This window comes from Eriocheir sinensis, chromosome 40 (assembly GCF_024679095.1).
Source record: "Eriocheir sinensis breed Jianghai 21 chromosome 40, ASM2467909v1, whole genome shotgun sequence".
Classification (NCBI taxonomy): Eukaryota; Metazoa; Arthropoda; class Malacostraca; order Decapoda; family Varunidae; genus Eriocheir; species Eriocheir sinensis.
Window position 1 is genome coordinate 4142559 of NC_066548.1, and position 18142 is coordinate 4160700.

Consider the following 18142-nt stretch of genomic DNA (forward strand, 5'->3'; position numbering starts at 1 on the left):
TTTCCTTTTTTAATTTTTTTTTCATTCTCTTTATTCTTTCCTTTCGGTCTACCTTGCCTTTCTTCCTTTCTTTCCTACTTGATTGTTTTTTCTTTTCCTCTTCCATTTTCTTCAACTTCTTCTACCTCTTCGTCTTTTCGTCTTCTTTGTTTTCTTCTTCCTTTCCTTTTTCCTCCGTCTTTCCTCCATTTGCTTTTTCTTTCTTTCATTCTATCTTGTCCTTGTGTTTTTTTTTCCTCCCCTCCTTTATCTTCTCATCTGTCACCTCCTCCTCCTCCTCCTCCTCCTTGTTCTTCTTCCCCTCTTTTATCTTCCCATCTGTCTCTTCCTACTCCTCCTCCTTGTCCTTATTCTCGTTCTTTTTGTTCTTCTTCTTTTAAAACTCCATCCATCTCTGTTTGTCCTCCTCCTCCTCCTCCTTCTCCTCCTCCTCCTCCTTCTCCTCCTCCTCCTCCTTCTCCTCCTCCTCCTCTATGTCTTTGTGAGTAGCCACGTCGTGAAGTGTTTCTCTCGTCTGTTTGTTTACCATTATTTTGGGTCTCCTTGTCCTGGCTTCCCTCCGCGCCTTTCATGTCATATTTTCCTCCAACTCCACCTCCTCCTCCTCCTCCTCCTCCTCCTCCACGCGTGTTTATTCCTCCGTTTTGTCCCTTCCCTTTCTCCCTCTCTTCCTACTTTCTTTCCTCTCTGCTCATCATTCATTCCTCTCTTCCTTTATTCCTTCCCTCATTTCTTTTTTTTCTTTGTTTTCTGTTTGGTGTATTTTTTTTTCAGTGTTTTTATGGTTGTTTTATCTCGTTTGTGTTTTTTTTTATTAGCGTGACTGTTTGGGTGTTTGTTTCTTGTTTACGCTGTTTTCGTGTGTGTGTGTGTGTGTGTGTGTGTGTGTGTGTGTGTACGTGACTTTTTCCAACTTTCGAAGGCTCCTTGATTCTCTCTCTCTCTCTCTCTCTCTCTCTCTCTCTCTCTCTCTCTCTCTCTCTCTCTCTCTCTCTCTCTCTCTCTCTCTCTCTCTCTCTCTCTCTCTCTCTCTCTCTCTCTCTCTCTCTCTCTCTCTCTCTCTCTCTCTCTCTCTCTCTCTCTCTCTCTCTCTCTCTCTCTCTTTTATTTATTTTTTAGTAACAATATACTTTCCTTCCTCTCTCCTCCACCTCCTTCATCACATCTCTCTCTCTTCCTCCATCCATCCCTTCCTCTTTTCCAATCCCTTTTCCTTTTCCAGTCTATCTACTCTTTTAGCTCAACCCATTACGTCTCCTATTCCTCCTCCATGTCTATTTCATCCTCCTTCCTCATTGCTCTTCCGCCATTTATCACTTCCATTCATCTCCCTCCATCCCACAAGCTTCACTGGCTTCGACTTCTCCCATCCCTCCTCTTCCTTCCTCCTCCTCATACCTCTCTCTCCTCCTCCATTCACGTTCCTCCATCCCTTTCACCTCCATCCCATAAGCTGCTCTGGTTCCGACTTCTCCCATCCCTCCTCTTCCTTCCTCCTCCTCACATACCTCTCTCTCCTCCTCCATCCCTTTCACCTCCATCCCATAAGCTGCACTGGTTCCGACTTCTCCCATTCCTCCTCGTCTCCAGTCCTGCCTTGTCGTTACTCTTCATCGATTAGCGATAATTATGACCGAATTAACTCCTGACGCTCAGCCACACAGCCGCCCGATATCCGATCACTCCTGATTACTCCGGACGTCTGCAGGCGTGACGGAGGGACAGCGGATCCTGCAACAAGGGCATCCTTCCTGCTACGGCTAATGCTCCTTCCTGCCTTGCTTCCTCCCCTTGCTTCCTTCGCTCCTTCATTGTTCCTTCCATTTCTCTCACTTCTCTGTATGCATTAGAGATTGTCGATCCTGCAACACCTTCCTTCTTCCTTCCCCCTACGCCTAATGCTCCTTCCTCCCTTGCTTCCTTCCTGGCTTCCTTCACTCCTTTCTATTTCCTTCCATTCCTCTCACTTCGTATGCGTGAGAGATTGTCGATCCTGCAACACCTTCCTTCTTCGTTTCTTCCTTCCTTCCTTGCTTCCTTCACTCCTTCCTTCTCTCCTTCCCTTCTTTCAATCCTTTCATTAACTCTTTCTCTCATCTCTGTGTGTGTGTAACTAAGAGTCAGCCAATCCTGCAACACTGGTATCCTTCATCCTATACCTGATGCTCCTTCCTGCCTTGCTTTCTCCCCTCCTCCTTACTCATTAATACTCCTTCCTTTCATTTAGTCTTTCTCTCTTTTCTCTGTATGTATGGCGAAGAGGTAGTCGATCGTTCACCACTAATATGTTTCCCCATACACCCAATTACTCTCCCTTCCTTCCTCCCTTTCTACCCTTCTTCCTTTCTCTCATTTCTCTCACCTATTCCTTCCTCCCTTCCTCGTTCTCTGTATGCCTGTCGATCCTGTCACATGGGTATTCTTCTTTCCTGTTCCGGGTAGTTCTTTCTTCTTTTCTTCCTTTCCTTTCTCCATTCTCTCCTTTCTTTATTTCTAACCTTCCTTCTTTCCTACCTGCCTCCCTTCTTTCCTTTTTGGTCTCTCGGGGTCTCATCGGCCTGAATGCTTCCTCCTTCCATTTCTATTATTTTTTTTCTTTTTTATTCCTCTGTGTCAAGGGATTGTTTTCTTTTCTTTCTACTGACATTTCTTTTTAAGTTCCTCCATTATTTCTGTCTCTCTTTACCTCCTTCGTCCTTTCCTTCCTTTCTCCTTCCATTTGCATCATTCTTTCTTTCTTCCATTCTTTCTCGCTTTATTTCTTCCTTACCTTCTTTCATTTCCGCCTCCCTTCCTTCCTTCCTTTCTCCTTTCCTTTCTTTCTTCCTCCCCCTTTCTTTCCTTCCTTCCTTTCTTCCTTCCTACTGTCCTTCCTCCTTTCCTTCCTTTCAGCCTGCCTTCCTAATGTTCTTGCTTTTTCTTCTCCTTCCCTTTGTACCTTTCTTTCTGCTTGCTTTCCATCCCTTTTACCTTTCATCCTTCCATTCTTCCCTTCCCCATTCCCCTCTCTAAGGTAGGACGAGGCAGAAGAAGAAAAAAAACCTTCCTTCGTCTGAGTAATAAAACCAAGGCACCACACGCTGAAGGCAAAGAGGCGAGGCGAGGGAGGGGAAAAATCTCAACTTGCGCGGATCGGTTTAGGTTTTGGGTTCGCCTTTACTTTGCGTTGTGTTGGGGGATAAATCTGGGGCGTGTGGACCAAGCTGTGTTGACGCGACTGTAATGAAACGACGCGCTTAAGTGATTGGCTGGGCTCCGAGAGGGCTGGCGGGAGGGAGGTAGGAAGAGTTGCGTTACGAGATTGACTTACTCAGCCTCTTCTGTTTTCCGATTTCCGACCCCAAAATTGTCTCCTCTACTCCAATAACTGCATTTATTTATAGTTACCGATGAAAGGTTTAAGTATTTGTGTCTTTTTCCTATAGTTAAGTGTCTAAAAACAGCAATACAATGGTGGATACGATGATCTGGCAACGCTGAGGTAGAGAGGGAGAGGTAACTAGGGAAGGGGGTTGGGATGGAGGAAGGGAGGCTCGGAGGTAGGATGCAAGGGAAGGGTAAGGACGGACAACAAGACAGGGAAGAGAAATAGCAAGGAAGAAGTAGAAAGATGGAGGGAAGAATAGAAAAAAAGGAAGGAAAGAATAGAAAGAGGAAGGAAAATATATAAAGAGGGAGGGAAGAGTAGAAAGGGGAAGGAACGATGGACATTATGGAAAAGAAAGGAAGACAGAGGTAGAGAATAGCAAGGAGAAAAGGAATAATAGGAAGACGGAGGTGGAGAGAAACGATGGACGTGAAGGTAGGAAAGGAAGACAGGTAAAAAGGAACGGAAAAGGGTAAAGAAAATAAAGATGAAATGGAAGAAGAGAAAACGGGAAAGAGGAACGGAACGAAAGGAGAAAACAAAGTAAAAAAGAAGTTTGTAGGAGTGTGAAAAAGAAGACAAAGACGAAAGCAAGACAACGACACTAAAACGGACCATCTGAGTGAAAAAAAAAAATATGACGAACAGAGGAGAGTACGTGAAAAAGGACAGTAGAAGGAGAGATAAAAGGGGACTCCTCTGCAGCTCGTGGTAGTAACACATCACGTAGAAGCAAATGACTTGAAAAACAAAACAAAAACAAATAAGGAAAATAGAAAATCAATAAGTTAGGATCATAAACAAAACAAAAAAATAACAGATAAATAAAAACAACAAATAAAGACCCAGTTCATACACCAACAAAAACAACAACAACAACACAACAGTAGAAGGAGGAGGAGGAGGAGGAGGGAAGGACAGCATTTATTTAACTTCTTGAGATGAAACCAATAGAGAAAACAAAGGAACGCGAACCAGAAAAGAAAGACCATCAGAGTAAAAACACGAGAACGACTCCAGGGGATCGTAGGCAGAAACACAGACAGACACAAACGCAGACCCAGAAAACAGGAAAAAGAAAGACAAAAAGGATTTACCGAAGTTACAACAACAGCGGAATAATTCCCAAGTTCGGCCGGGATGCTCGTGTCTCGAAAGTCGTCCGCGTAATATTTTAGGATTGTTTTTGAACTTTTGTTGCACCACCGACTAACAGCGTCCCCAAGTTTGTTATTAACGGGGAGTGTTTTAGGGCCGCGCTGAGGGGGGAGGAGAGAAGGGACGAGGAGGAGGAGAAGGTGAGAAAAGGGAGAAGGGAAGTGAGGGCAGGTGCGTACTTAGAAGAGGAGGGGGAGGTGAGGAGAGCATAAGGAGACAATAGGGAGGACAGGGAGAAAGGGAAGGGAGGGAGGTTTGTATTAGGGAGGTGTAAAGAGATTAGGTCTTGGAAGGGAAGGGGAGGAGGGACGCGGGGAGGAAGGGGAGAATAGGGAGGAAAGGAAGGAAGAGAAGGGAGGGTAGGTTATGTATTAGGACGGTGTGAAGAGTGATTAAATGAAGAGCGTAAGGAAGTCAAGAAGGGGAGAGAGATGAGAAGAGAAAGGAGAGGATATGAAGAAGGTTAAAAGGAATAATGGATGAGGTAAAACGAAGGTATGAAGAGAGAAGAGACTTAGTGAAAGACTGGAAGAGATGAAATAGGGAATGGAAGGAGAAGCAGCAGGAAGATTTGAAGAGACTTGGCAGTTAAGTGGTTAAGGTGTGACGAGATGAATAGGTAAGGACATGAAAAAAAGGTCTCAGTATCTAAGGTAAAAAATTAGGAACAGGTGGAAGGAAAGTATTAAGAGAGACAGATGTTTAAAGGGAGAGGGGAAGAGAAGCTGCGGCCAGGTTTTATTTATAGTAAAGGTAACGTCTACTCAGAGTGAGGTAAACTAATCTGTGTAATACTTCTGATTCCTGGAAGAAGAGACCTGTGTTGTGACTGTATCGACTGGGTTATAAACTGACTGAGTGATTGGTTGACTGGAGAGTGACAGACAAGAGTGGCTGAGTGACTTCGGGGATGACGGAGGGAGTGGCGGCGCTTTTAAAAATATCTACTCTGGCTGAGGTAAGCTAATCTGTGTAATACCTCCGATTCCTGGAAAAAGAGACCTGTGTTATGATGACTGTATCGACTGGGTGATTGGTTGATTAGAGAGTGACCGACAAGAGTGGCTGTGTGACTTCGGGGCTGACGGAGTGAGTGGCGGCGCTGTTAAAATGTGTTCCTTTCCTATTCTTTGTCTGGCATGAATTCGTAATGTCCCGCGTCCTTTGAATTGGGTGCCTCGCTCAAGGTGTGTTATTTCGTTACCTCGCCTCTCGTTTTCGTTCTCTCTTATTCTTTCCGTAATTATCGGGGTGGCTCTTCAAAAAAATAAAAAACTCACTTCACGTATCACTTTTTCATACGTGACATTTCGTGGGTCCAGAGTTGGTTCGGACTTCGGTGTGCATTTTTTTCTCTTTTTTTTCGTGATCAATTATTGGGATGAAGAAAAAAAACTTCGGTAGCTTTTCTCATGATTTTTTTTCTGTTTTATCATCTTTTTTTTTTTATGTGTAGGACCAGGATGTGCTGAATAGTATACAAAAGAGAAAACCTAGATCACACTTTTACTAAGAAACACTAATTACTTCCCCCCCCCCAGAAAAAAAAAATTCGATAGCTTCTCTCATGTTTTTCTTTTATCATCAATTATTTTTTTTTCTATATGTGAAGAACTATTATACAAAAGATAAAACCTAGATCACATTTTTACTCTTCATTTTCTTTCACTATTCATCTTTACCATTTCACAAGCGTGTTACTATAAAATAATTTCTGAACGCTAAGCACAAGCAAAGCCCAACTTCACTTTCAACACAATATAAAAGACGACCAAAAGAAGTTATCAGAACACAACATGGAACAATATAAATAAATAGACACATACCTTAGCGTTACAAGTAAATGAGAAAGCTGAAAAAACAGAAGAAACGAAGGAGAGAAGGCAAGAAAAAATAGAGAAGGAAGGAGATACGGAAGAACGAAAGAAGAGAAAGAAGAGGGAACGGGAGGAAGAACGGTGGAAAGAAATGAAGGAAGGAAGGAAGGAAGGATAGTCTATGTGTGTGCAGGAGGAGTAAGAAAGGTGTACTGTACCCAGAGAGAGAGAGAGAGAGAGAGAAAAAAAAAACCAGGTGTGTTATTTTGGGGGAAGAATTCATTTGTCTAGCCGTGAAAGTTAGCGGAGGAGCGTGAGTCCCGGCAGCATTTTTAAGGAGCTTCGTCATTATCGATCCTAGAAAAAAGCTGATTAAAACAAGACTGAACTTTCTCAGGGCCGGAGTGAATGTGTGTATCTAAAAAAAAAAAGAAACGAGAGGGAGAAAACATCAAGAGGAAGATAAATCGAAAATGAGATAGAGCGTGATAAAGGTCGGCTGAAATACCTGACAAAGGTGAAGTACTGGAGAGAGAAAACAACGAGGGGAGGGAGGGAGGGATGAACAGATGATACAAAGATAAAAGGTCTTCTGAAACACCTGACGAAGACGAACTAAGAGCGAAAGAAAAAACGAAAGGCGGATAGACGGACGATGAGATGAAGCTTAATTAAGGTGTTCCGAAATACCTGACGAAGATAACCTAACAGAGAAAGAAAACAAAAGAAGGATAGATAGAAAATGAGATAAAGCCTAATTTATAAGTGGGAGGCTGCAGGAATACACACAACCAGGCTACGAGAATCAATGTGTAGCTATAAGTTAACAAGAAAAGGGAAGTGGATGTTGGGTGGATGACGAGGGGAAAGGTTTAGTGACTGCAAGACTTTACGAGATGGATGAAGAAACGTTACTGAGTTGAAATGGAAGGCATGGACGAGGATAGAGAGTGAGGAGGAATGAGATTAAGCGACATAGTAAAGGAGAATGAGATGAAATGGAGAGACAGGAGAAAAAAACAAAAATACGAGGTGGATAAAAGAACGTAATTAGATTAGAATGGAATGGATACACGGGGATAGATAGTGAGGAGCAATGAGATTAAGCGACATAGTAAAGGAGAATGAGATGAAATGGAGAGACAGGAGAAAAAAACAAAAATACGAGGTGGATAAAATAACGTTATTAGGTTAGAATGGAATGGATACACGAGGATAGATAGTGAGGAGGAATGAGATTAAGCGACTTAGTAAAGGAGAATGAGATGAAATGGAGAGACAGGAGAAAAAAACAAAAATACGAGGTGGATAAAAGAACGTAATTAGATTAGAATGGAATGGATACACGAGGATAGACAGTGAGAAAGGGAGAGAATGTGAAGTGAAACAGGAATGAAGAACGAGACTTAAGTGGAGAGACAAGAGAGAGTGAAAAAAAAACAAAAAACCGGAATGTGTATAGTTGATTGACCAGCGTAAAGGGAATCAATGTGTATGTGTCCGTAGCTGTGTCTGTGTGTCTGTATGTGTGTGTAAGCGTGTGTGTGTCTACCTTCACATGTGTGCGCGTGTGTGAATAACCGGGCAATTAGCCTTCCTGGATTGAGCTTAAAATTCATGACTCGCCATTATGAAGGACAAAAGGTAATCACACTCACTCAAATGACAATGACGATGACTGACTGAGCTTCATCCTACGAGCCCGAGGTGAGGGGATGGGGAGAGAGGGGGAGACTAATGCTGGTAGGGCGGGTAGATGGAGTGATTGAAGTGGAAGAGAGAGAGAGAGGGAGAGGAGGGAGGAAGAGGAGGCGTATGGAGTGTGTATTCGGATTGGCTGACTATTTGACGAGAGTTTTTCATGGTAATTTCCTGTGTTATTAGCGTTGGCAAGTCGTTAATCTGGCGCTCTGTGATGCTGTAGGGTATTAAAGCAGAGATTCCCAAATAATTACAGAGTCGTTGGCGATGATGAGGATATTGTGTGTTATTATTTATTATTATTCGTATGGGTCACGCTGAGAGAGAGAGAGACTGAGACACACAGCGAGACTGAGACACACAGAGAGACAGAGAGGGAGAGAGAGAACGCCAACTTTCCGTGAACAGTCCTCGAGGCTTGTTAGCGCACTGCATACAACTTATCCTGAGGGGAAACGTAATTACCGGTGAGAGAAATTGAGGGGACGGACGAGGAGGAGCCATCAGGTGCAGGTTAACGTGGAGGAGGAGCAGGAGGAGGTGGAGGAGGAGGAGAAGGAGAAAAGGCATATATAAGAGAAGATAGGATGTTCAGTAGGAGTTTGAGGAAGAGGAGATATGAAGCAGTAGAGGAAAAGGGAAAGAAGGAGGCTGAGTAGGGAGAAAAAAAGGAACAGGAAAAGAAGAGGAGGAGGAGGTAGAATGGGAAGAGAAAGAGGAGCAGGGGAAAGAGGGAAACGAGGAAGAGGAGAGGAAGAGGAGAATGAGAATGAGAAGAAAGAAGAAAAGTGAGAGGATGAGGGATAGTAGGTTGAGGAAGTAGAAGGTGAAGGAGGAAAACTGAAAAGGGATTGGAGATGAAGTAGAGAGAAATGGAGGAAGTGGAAAATAGCAATAAGGAGGAAGCAAAGTATGAAAAACACAAATGAGAATGGGGAGAAAGGAGAAAACAAGATGGAGCGTGTAGAGGAAATGGAAGAAGTGGAAAATAACAATAACGAGGAAGCAAAGCGTAAAAATATGAATGAGAATGAGGAGAAAGGAGAAAAGGAGGAAATGGAGCATGTAGAGGAGAAAGGGACAAGGAAACATTTGATCCCATTTACACTTTTTGGCGCCAGAACTTTATTTTTTCACTTCGTTTTTCTTTCATGGTTATTGGAGTGTTTTGCTGCTTCACCGCTACGACTCACTGACACCTCGAAGCGGCGTTACTTGGCGCTACTCTGGTCAGACAAGTGTTACTGGATATGGTTGTGTGATCCAGTGTTCCCTATATAACCATCTGTGAGACTGCCCCCTCAGATGTAACGAGTGACTGGTTATGCTCTCCCTAAGAGATACGAATAGGCATGACTCGGGTAACAAGAGTAACAGCGTAACAAGCGTGACTTACCTTTTGGGGGGTTGAGGGAGACGCCGGAGCGGTAGAGAGTCTCGTCGCTCTGCCAGTCCTGGTTCCTCCTGACGGTGCGGGCGGAGAGCAGCGCCAACAGCACCACCCACCCGCCTATCAGCACCCCTCTCCACCGCCTCCCCCGCCGCCCCTGGGATTTACTGCGGCTGTCCCCTGCGGAAGGGACAAAGACTACTACAGCACGAGCCACACAAGAGACTGAGGCCTTTAAGCCGGCCTTAATTTTATTAATTTATTATTTTTGTTTATGTATGTATTGATCACTTATTTATCTTAGCAATTTTTTTACCTTGCCGGGTTGACGCTACCACTTTGATAGGTTACCATTGCCTGCGATATGATTTGACAACATGTTACTGCGGCATGGAGCGACAGGTGTCTGAGTGGCGGACACACTTACCTGAGGAGGAACACTTGCCGCAGCCCAGGGCGCGCCACAGACTCTGGCAGCCGAGAGCCACCAGCAAGCAGGCGCCCATGGAGGGGAGATAGAGAACGCGCTCCGCCACAACAAAGCCCACGTAGGCGGCCAAGTTGGAGGCGGGGAGGAAGGGCACAACAAGAAGGCCCCAGGCCAGCACGAGGGGCAGGGGGCTGGCCGGCCGGCGCGGGGGCCGGCGCTGGGGGCAGGCGGGGCAGGCGGCCTCCCCGTGCTGCGTCACGTTGTTGTTGAGCACGTCGTGGTAGGCGTGCTGGCTCTGATATGTGTACATCTTGGCGGCCGTGCTGAGCTGCTGGCGGGCCCTCCAGCAGGCGGCGGCGGCGGTAGCGGCCAGGACCCCCACACACGCCAGCAGCGCCGCAGTCTCCAGGTTGGCGGGGTCACTGAGACACGTGACGAGCGGCACGGCGCCCTGTGACCAGTCAAAGGACAGCGTGGCGGGCCAGACCAGCAGCCGCCCGTGCACTGCCCAGCCCCGCGCAATGCTAAGGGCGCGGGTGAGCAGCGAGGGGGCGTGGGCGGCGGGATTATCCGCGGTGGTGAAGGAGGGCGTGTGCGGGGCCACGTTTATACGCGCCCACAGCAGTGCTGCGGCGCCCACGCCAGCCGGCCACAGCTCCCGCACCAGACTCGTCACCACAGCCTGCAGGGGGACGGAGAGCGTTACATGTCTGTTGAGATGCTTCTCACAGTGTGTGTGTGTGTGTGTGTGTGTTTTCATACTTCCCTGTTCTCGTGTGGGCAGACCTTCGTGTGTGTTAGCCTTGCTAAGATATCATTTACAAGCTTTTATGAGAGTCATAACCGTGATAACAAGAATAGTTGCTTCCTAAGAAAACTTGTAAGAGAACACATTGTTTTTAAATCTTCCCCCGCGTACATGATACAATGGTCCATTCTTTTCTCTAAACTTTCGACCGGCGACCTTTTATGATATATTTGCCAAAATAATTAACTTTTTTTGCTAATTATAAGTCTCTCTCTCTCTCTCTCTCTCTCTCTCTCTCTCTCTCTCTCTCTCTCTCTCTCTCTCTCTCACCTTGTTCCTTGGCGTGATGCAGACCACCGCGGCGGCGTGCAGCAGCAGCCCTACGCCCAGCGCCGTCACGCCCTGCTCCTTGCACGCCATGGACACGCCCGCGCCAGCTATACTGAGGCCCAGCCATGCCCACGACGGCAGGTGCGGCGCCCCCCTGCCCTTGCTGCCCCAGAAGAAGAGGACGCTGGGCAGGGAGCGTCCGCTCTGGCCGTCCGTCCAACACACACACTCATGTCCACACCCGCTGGGGCGCCGCCCCCACGCCCGCCCCGTCGCCCGCCCACGGAGGTACCTGGTGTAGGCGGCGAGGGCGAGGCAGAAAGCGAGGGCGGCCAGCAGCTCGGCGCGGCCCACCACCCCGGCCACGGCCTCCACGTGAACAGGATGGGCGGCGAAGAGCGACCCTGCCCCCAGGCACGCCCATGCACCCACGCCCACGCCCTTTAACACGCCCACGTAGGCAGCGGTGACGGTGGCGTGCAAGAGAACGTTGAAGGCGTGGAAAGTGGAAGCCGAGAAGGCGGCGTTGAGCGAAGGGGTGAGGGAAGGCACGGCGGGACTTGGCACTGCCGACGACGATGCCAGAGGTGGTGAGGGTGGTGGCACTCCGGCGGGGTGTCCCTCGGTGCCCGCCAGGCCGTAGTCGGGAGCCAAAGCGCGAGCCACTGCCGCGTTCACCCTGCGGAGAAAAAAAAAGGTGGTCAGGGAAAACATCAACGACGTCCACACACCCTCCCTCTCTCCCGCTGCCCCGGACTTGATACCCGAGCAGAGAACGAATCACAGTTTTCTCCATCTGTCTCGTTGAAGGCTACTCTTATTTGCTTACAGGCTTAATTTCCTATTCCCTGAGTGTGCCTCGTTTCTGTCTATTAATGAAATGTGATATTTTAGTGCAGAGAGTAGAGTTATGATATTCTGAAATTTGGTCTCGATATGACATTTTGGACTGAGCTTCTATACTAATTAATGCAACTTTCTTTTCTGCAGGAGGAAGGCGCCATCTGAACACCGCTGCCTACATGCCTTGGTAGTATCCCCCGAGCAGCTCCCTCAGACGCCGCTGGTGAGTTTCTATTCCTTTCTTTTTCTCTCTTATTTCAGGCGAGTTCGGAATATCGTTCAGAGTCAAAATTGAGATTTACGGGCCGGGAAAAGTTTGGTCGAAGTGATCAAATTTTGTGACCAGTTTGAAAATTTGGTAGTGAGGGGCGGAGGGGGAGGGGAGGGAGAGATCCTGGAAGGGAGAGAAAGGGAGAGGAGAAAGAGGAAGGAAAGAGTGAAAGAGGGAGGGATGGAGGGAGGAAGGGATCGATAAAGAGAGGGAGTGGGTGATGTTAAGAGAAAGGGAGAGAAAGAGGAGGGAGTAGAGAAGTTTTAGATTAAGGATGGGAAGAGGGATTGAGGGACGTAGGAAGGAAGAGAGGGAAGGGGTGAGGAAAGAATGGGGGAAAGGCAGGAAGCGGCGGGTGACAGCGTCTGCATCATCGAGAGTCGGGTACACGGGGTCTGGCTAAGCCGCCGAGGGTGTGCGAGGCGCCGGGCTTCTTAAAACCTGTGGAGGCGTTGATGATATACTTGAGGCGTCGCCATTACGAAGAGGGGACGAAGTGTACTCGGTGGTGAAGATTAAATAAATACCTTCGAAAAAAAATAGTTGTACCCCAGAGAAAAATATGAAACTGAAATGTAAGGAAGACGCGAGAGCCGTCCAGTTATATTTCGAAAAATTTCTTAGGGATAACAAGTATTTGAGGTTTACATGATAGAGATGTATGATAAACGTAAACGACACTTTGAGGCTTGGCTATTTTCTACACGAAGTAACATATGAGATTTTTTTTTAGTCTAATAAAACGTAAACAAGTGATGTGGTTGGACGAAAAGTTAACTCTAGCGCCAACAGTAACAGGGATACAGAAAATACCATGTTTTGTCTGTGTACAGGAATAAGAATTGGTTTACGGAATAGCTTTTGAGAATGATCCAAATAACATGAAAGTCAGACACGTCGTGAAAACAAATGAATGGTGAATGACAGGAAAGGAAGGACAAGGAGCAGCCCAGCCCTGTGTTACTAAGCGGCAGACCTAAGAGCACTTGGTCTGTCTAACTCCCTGACAAACCGGGAAGCGATGCGCTGAGCCGTGACCTGTGCGCACCCACGTATCTGACACCTGCCAAATTTATGTGGCCGCCATGGTGCTGTTCCCTGATGGCTGCTTCCTCATCGTTACGCTGTGGCCGTGACTACTGGTGTCATTACTAATATAAACTTCATGTATATGTCACTGTTTTGAAGCTTCGAGTTTCTGATGTTGACAGCAGTATTATAAAACTACATATTCCGCTCCTACTATTATTGCTCCTGCACCTTATTATTCGCAACTACAAATAATAAGAATAACAATCAAAATAACAATGACAGTACCAACATCAACGGTAACAATGCAACAAGCTCTATTAATCTCCTTACTGTTCCATCGTCTGTTTGATTCAATAGACACACCATGCGGGGGTTGCCTTGGCCGAAGAGTTTCCTGGTTGTCGTGTTCCTATCCATCCTGCCTTAAGAAGCATCAACGCCTGCTGTTTTTCTTTTTTCTAATTTTCCTTTGGTACTTCCTTTAACTCTATTACGCGTGTTTTTTTTCTCTTTTCTTATACACTTTAATAATTTTGATCACACAGACCATTTCTTTTATTTATCGTCTCCCTTCTGCTCTCCCCCTCCATCTCTCATCTCACTTTCATTCTACATCTTCCTCTTCTTCCAACTCCATTATTAAATTCCATCTCATGTTTATCTTCTTATTAACCATCATCTTTTTAACCCTTTTCGCATGTTCTCTCTGCTTCTTATTCCTATATTCGCCTCTCTCCTCCTCTTCCTCATTTTCATCCTCGTCCTCGTCCTCCTTCTTCTCGTCCTCCTCGTCCTCCTTCTCCTCCTCCTCCTCCTCCTCCTTTCCACCCACTTACTCGCCTTATTTAATTTCCCTTGAAGAGAATCTCATATTTTCCTCCTAATATCCACCTCCTTCCTCTTTCATCCTCCTCCTCGTCTTTCCACTCCATCCTTCTTCACTTCCTTCTTCTCTCCCGTCCTTCCTCCCTCCTTTCCTCCCTCCACATAGCATCAAAGGGAGGAAGGAATATCGCCAAGTTGACTCAACTAAATGTAAACAAAACCGACTTTTATTCAACGTGAAACTTGGGCGAACATTTTTGTGTGAAGTTCGGTTAGAGAGGCTCCGATATAAAGTACCGAGGTGATAAAAAGGGGGACTCTCCTTCCCCTATCTCTTGGATCCCCCTTCTCTCTTTCCCTTCCCTCTCTCTCTCTCCCTTCTCTCTTGAGCCCTCTCCCTCCTGCCCTTACCTCCACCAATCATCTCTCTCTCATTCTCTATATTATCTTCCATTCTTACCCCTTAACTTCCTCCCTCTCTCTCCCTTCTCTCTTCAGCCCTCTCCTTCCCACCCTTACTTCCACCAATCATCATCTTCCTCTCCATATTTTCTTCCATTCTTACCCCTTAACTTCCTCCCTCTCTCTCCCTTCTCTCTTCAGCTCTCTCCCTCCTGCCCTCACCTATACCAATCATCTCCCTCTCCATATTTACTTCCATTCTTACCATTTAACTCCCTCCCTCTCTCCTGTTCTTCGTCTCTTCCTAATCCACTTCTCCTTTACCATCTTTTTTCTTTCCATTTTTTTAATCCGTTTTGTTCCTGTTTTCCCTTCCTCATTCTTTCTTCCCTTCTTATCTCTTACCTCCCTCTTTCTCCTCTCTTTCGTTACTCCTTGTCATTCTCTCCACCACTAACACTTTCTCTCCCTCCCTTTTAATCCATTTTACGTCTTCTTTCCTCCCTTTCTTCACCCCTTCCTCCTCCATTCACTTCTGCCTAAGCTGCTTTTTCTTCCTTCTCTCTTCTGTTGATCTTCCTCCATCACCACTTCACCGCTGTCCCTCTTCCTCCTCCTCTTCCTCCTCCTCCTCTATGCTGTATTTTTAAGGCAACTTCTACTCCTCTTCCATCTACTTTACCCTTCTCTTTCTCCGCCTCTTCCACCCATATCCGTCTTCCTCATCAACACCATCATCATTTTTCTCTTTTTCCTCCTCTTCCTCCTCCTCTTCCTTCCTCCTCTCCTCTTCCCCTATTATTATTTCATTTTCCATCTTTATCGTTTTCTTCTTTCTTTTACTCACTCCAGAAGGTCTTTTATCTGTATCTCCGTTTCACTTCGGTTCACTCTTGAAGGAATGCTTGGATTCAGCCCTTGATAGTTTTTCGAAAGCTGTCTCGGTTCAGCCCAGATTCGCCTTTGAAAACCCGGTATTTGCGCGTCTGCAGCGTATGTTTTCCTGCGTGTTTATTTTGTGAGTTATTTGCTCATGTGAATAATATATGTGTTAAAAGCGTCGTGGGGATTTTTCCTGGATTTTTTTGGGGGGGTATCAGTTTTGAGATTATCTTAAACACTCCGGCGCCCCAGCACACATATTTGACAAGGCTTTCGTAGGAGTTTCGGGCATTTCCAGGGGTAATTTATTGACCCTAGTGGTAATTTGACCCTTCTTCTGTGGCATGAACCTACAAAAACGCTCATTAGAACCCGACTGATCTCATTTTTGGCCTTTGGAAATAGTTGATGTGAGAGTCGGAACTGTCTAAGAATACCAACCTGTGCCACAACGTCTGTCTGCCTGACCATGTATTCGGGAACACGTCAATATTTTGCAGACTTTTTTTTTTTTGCTGTTGTTTTTGTGTGCGTACTTGTGTTTGAGTCTGCTCTTGCTTGTAGGTGAATACGAATTTGTGTGTGTGTGTGTGTGTGTGTGTGTGTGTGTGTGTGTGTGTGTGTGTGTGTGTGTGTGTGTGTGTGTGTGTGTGTGTGTGTGTGTGTGTGTGTGTGTGTGTGTGTGTGTGTGTGTGTGTGTGTGTGTGTGTGTGTGTGTGTGTGTGTGTCTCCAACTTTAGTCCATTCTCTAATCTAGGACATTCGCTTCCTCTCTCTGTGCGTTACACCAAACATTTTTTCTCTCTCGATTTCTCTTTATGCGCCTATGGAAACTTCTGAACATTTTTGTTTTGTTTTATAGGTCTAATGACTTTTTATAGAGGAGAAAAGCGATCCAGTTTGTCTCTAACTGAGGATGATTTTATAGTCATTTCTAAAAATAAAGAAACAACTTTTGCTCGGTGCCTACTCCCGATGTTAGTAAGGTAAATATGCCGGCAAAAAAAAAGAAAAAAAAGTGGATGACATTTGAAAAGCACCGTATACTACAAACTTGGACATTTAACTGGATCATAAAAATTCCGACTTTTGTAAGCGAGACTTTTTTTTCCGTTTTTCCCCACTCCAACTTGTGACCTTCCGGGGCGCGCGGCAGGAGTGCTCGGCCTGGCGATTCCGAAAAGCTGTCATCAAGTTTTAATGATAATTGTCATTCTTGGCAAGTTTCTTTATTAGACGCTTGTTTTTTGTGTGTGGGGCTGTAATATAACACGTACTATACTCTCTCTCTCTCTCTCTCTCTCTCTCTCTCTCTCTCTCTCTCTCTCTCTCTCTCTCTCTCTCTCTCTCTCTCTCTCTCTCTCTCTCTCTCTCTCTCTCTCTCTCTCTCTCTCTCTCTCTCTCTCTCTCTCTCTCTCTCTCTCTCTCTCTCTCTCTCTCTCTCTCTCTTTTTCCTATCTATCTATCTATCTATCTATCATACACATACAAATACAAGGAAACACAGCAACAAGCGTCGTGTTCACCTAGCAGACATGGGTTTAGTTAGATCATACTGGGACCTCGTTTGAAATATTGGACTACGCTATTGCTCTTGACCTTCAACAGGACAACACGAGCGCGAACCTAATTCCCTGTCTTACATCTAGCGGCAGATACTTACGGAGGTACATTCAGACAGGTAAAAACACATGACAAGACACTGTAAGGCAATGATAGGGAGCGAAACAAGTATGTAGTGCGCTGCAATGAATAATAAGGACTGGACGTTATAAAGCAAACTCTCAGACAGCAGGAATCAGCTTATTACCGTCGAGTTCCAATTTTCTACAACACACCTTTTTTTTTTTTTACAGCTAAGGAGACAATTCAAGGGCGTAAAGAAAAAATATTAAAAAAAAAGCCCGCTACTTACTGCTCGTGAATAGAGGTCAAAGGAGTGTCCAAAAAGAGAGGTCAATTTTGGGAGGAGAGGTGTCCTGATACCCTCCTATCGCCTAGTTATTGTACGCTAGGACCGGTAAACACACACGAGGACACACCTGAAGGAGAGGGTGGTGAGGGGTCGCCAGGAGCCGTGTGACCCTCGGCGGGACAAAGGTGACCCCCAGAAGTCATGGCCCCACACTGACCACCACGGTGTCGAGCCCAGCACATCCAGGTTCCCCAGCACCGCCCGGCTGTGGAGGGAGAACACGGTGGTTAGCAAGGGGATTGGGATGCTGTGGTTATCGGTTATCAAGGTAAGGAATGAAGAAACAGAGTGGTTAGTAAGGGAAGAGATGAAGGGAAAAGGTAGTTACAAGAAGAAGTCAAGGACAAGCGTGGTTACTAATGGAAAAATTGAAGGTAAAAGTTAGTTAATAAGGAAATAGGTAAAGGGAAAGAGTGGCGGCAAAGGGAAGATGTAGAGGAAAAGGAGGAAGAACAAATTCATTCTGGGAAAGTAAGTGAAAGAAGCGTAATTAGAGAATAGGTGGAAGACACTGTTTTGGGAAAAAAAGAACAATGTACGTTTAAAAGAAGGTAGACACTCACTCGAAAGAAAGAAAAAAATAGTAAAAAACAAACTTCCTTAAAACAAATAGAGTTCCATGATTAATGTACAGGATAGCAAGAAATAATTTGTTGCTACAACTTTCGTCACAATAAAGGTAAAGAGAAAAGAACGGAACATTTGACGGGGAAGGCTGAGATGGCGCAACAGGACTGGAGGAAGGGAGAGGAAAAAAAAGAAGACTAGGAAGGTTACGTAAAAAGGTAATATAGTTACCAGAAAAAATGACAAGAAGAAGGTTGCCATGGTGAAGAAGGAGGAGGAAGAGGAGGAGGAGAGTTTGTGCACTTAGAATAGTCTATTGTTACTAAAAGAGAAAAATAAGACCATGGCAGCTTCTGGGAGAGAAATATCGACGCACGACGGAGGAAGACGGATCAGAGGTCTTC

General features: G+C 45.7%; 1 protein-coding gene across 1 annotated transcript in view; it reads right to left on the minus strand.

Annotated features, from left to right (window-relative positions):
- The window catches only part of LOC127009420 (protein O-mannosyl-transferase TMTC2-like), a gene marked incomplete at its 5' end in the record, with an annotated part of 99892 nt that extends 82400 nt beyond the window's left edge, over positions 1 to 17492 (minus strand). Inside the window, 4 exons of the mRNA XM_050882514.1 lie at positions 9440 to 9613; positions 9861 to 10545; positions 10942 to 11620; positions 17239 to 17492. Coding sequence (XP_050738471.1) covers positions 9440 to 9613; positions 9861 to 10545; positions 10942 to 11620; positions 17239 to 17492 — 1792 coding nt within the window. The remainder of the gene's footprint in view (positions 1 to 9439; positions 9614 to 9860; positions 10546 to 10941; positions 11621 to 17238) is intronic.
- Positions 17493 to 18142: the final 650 nt, after the last annotated feature.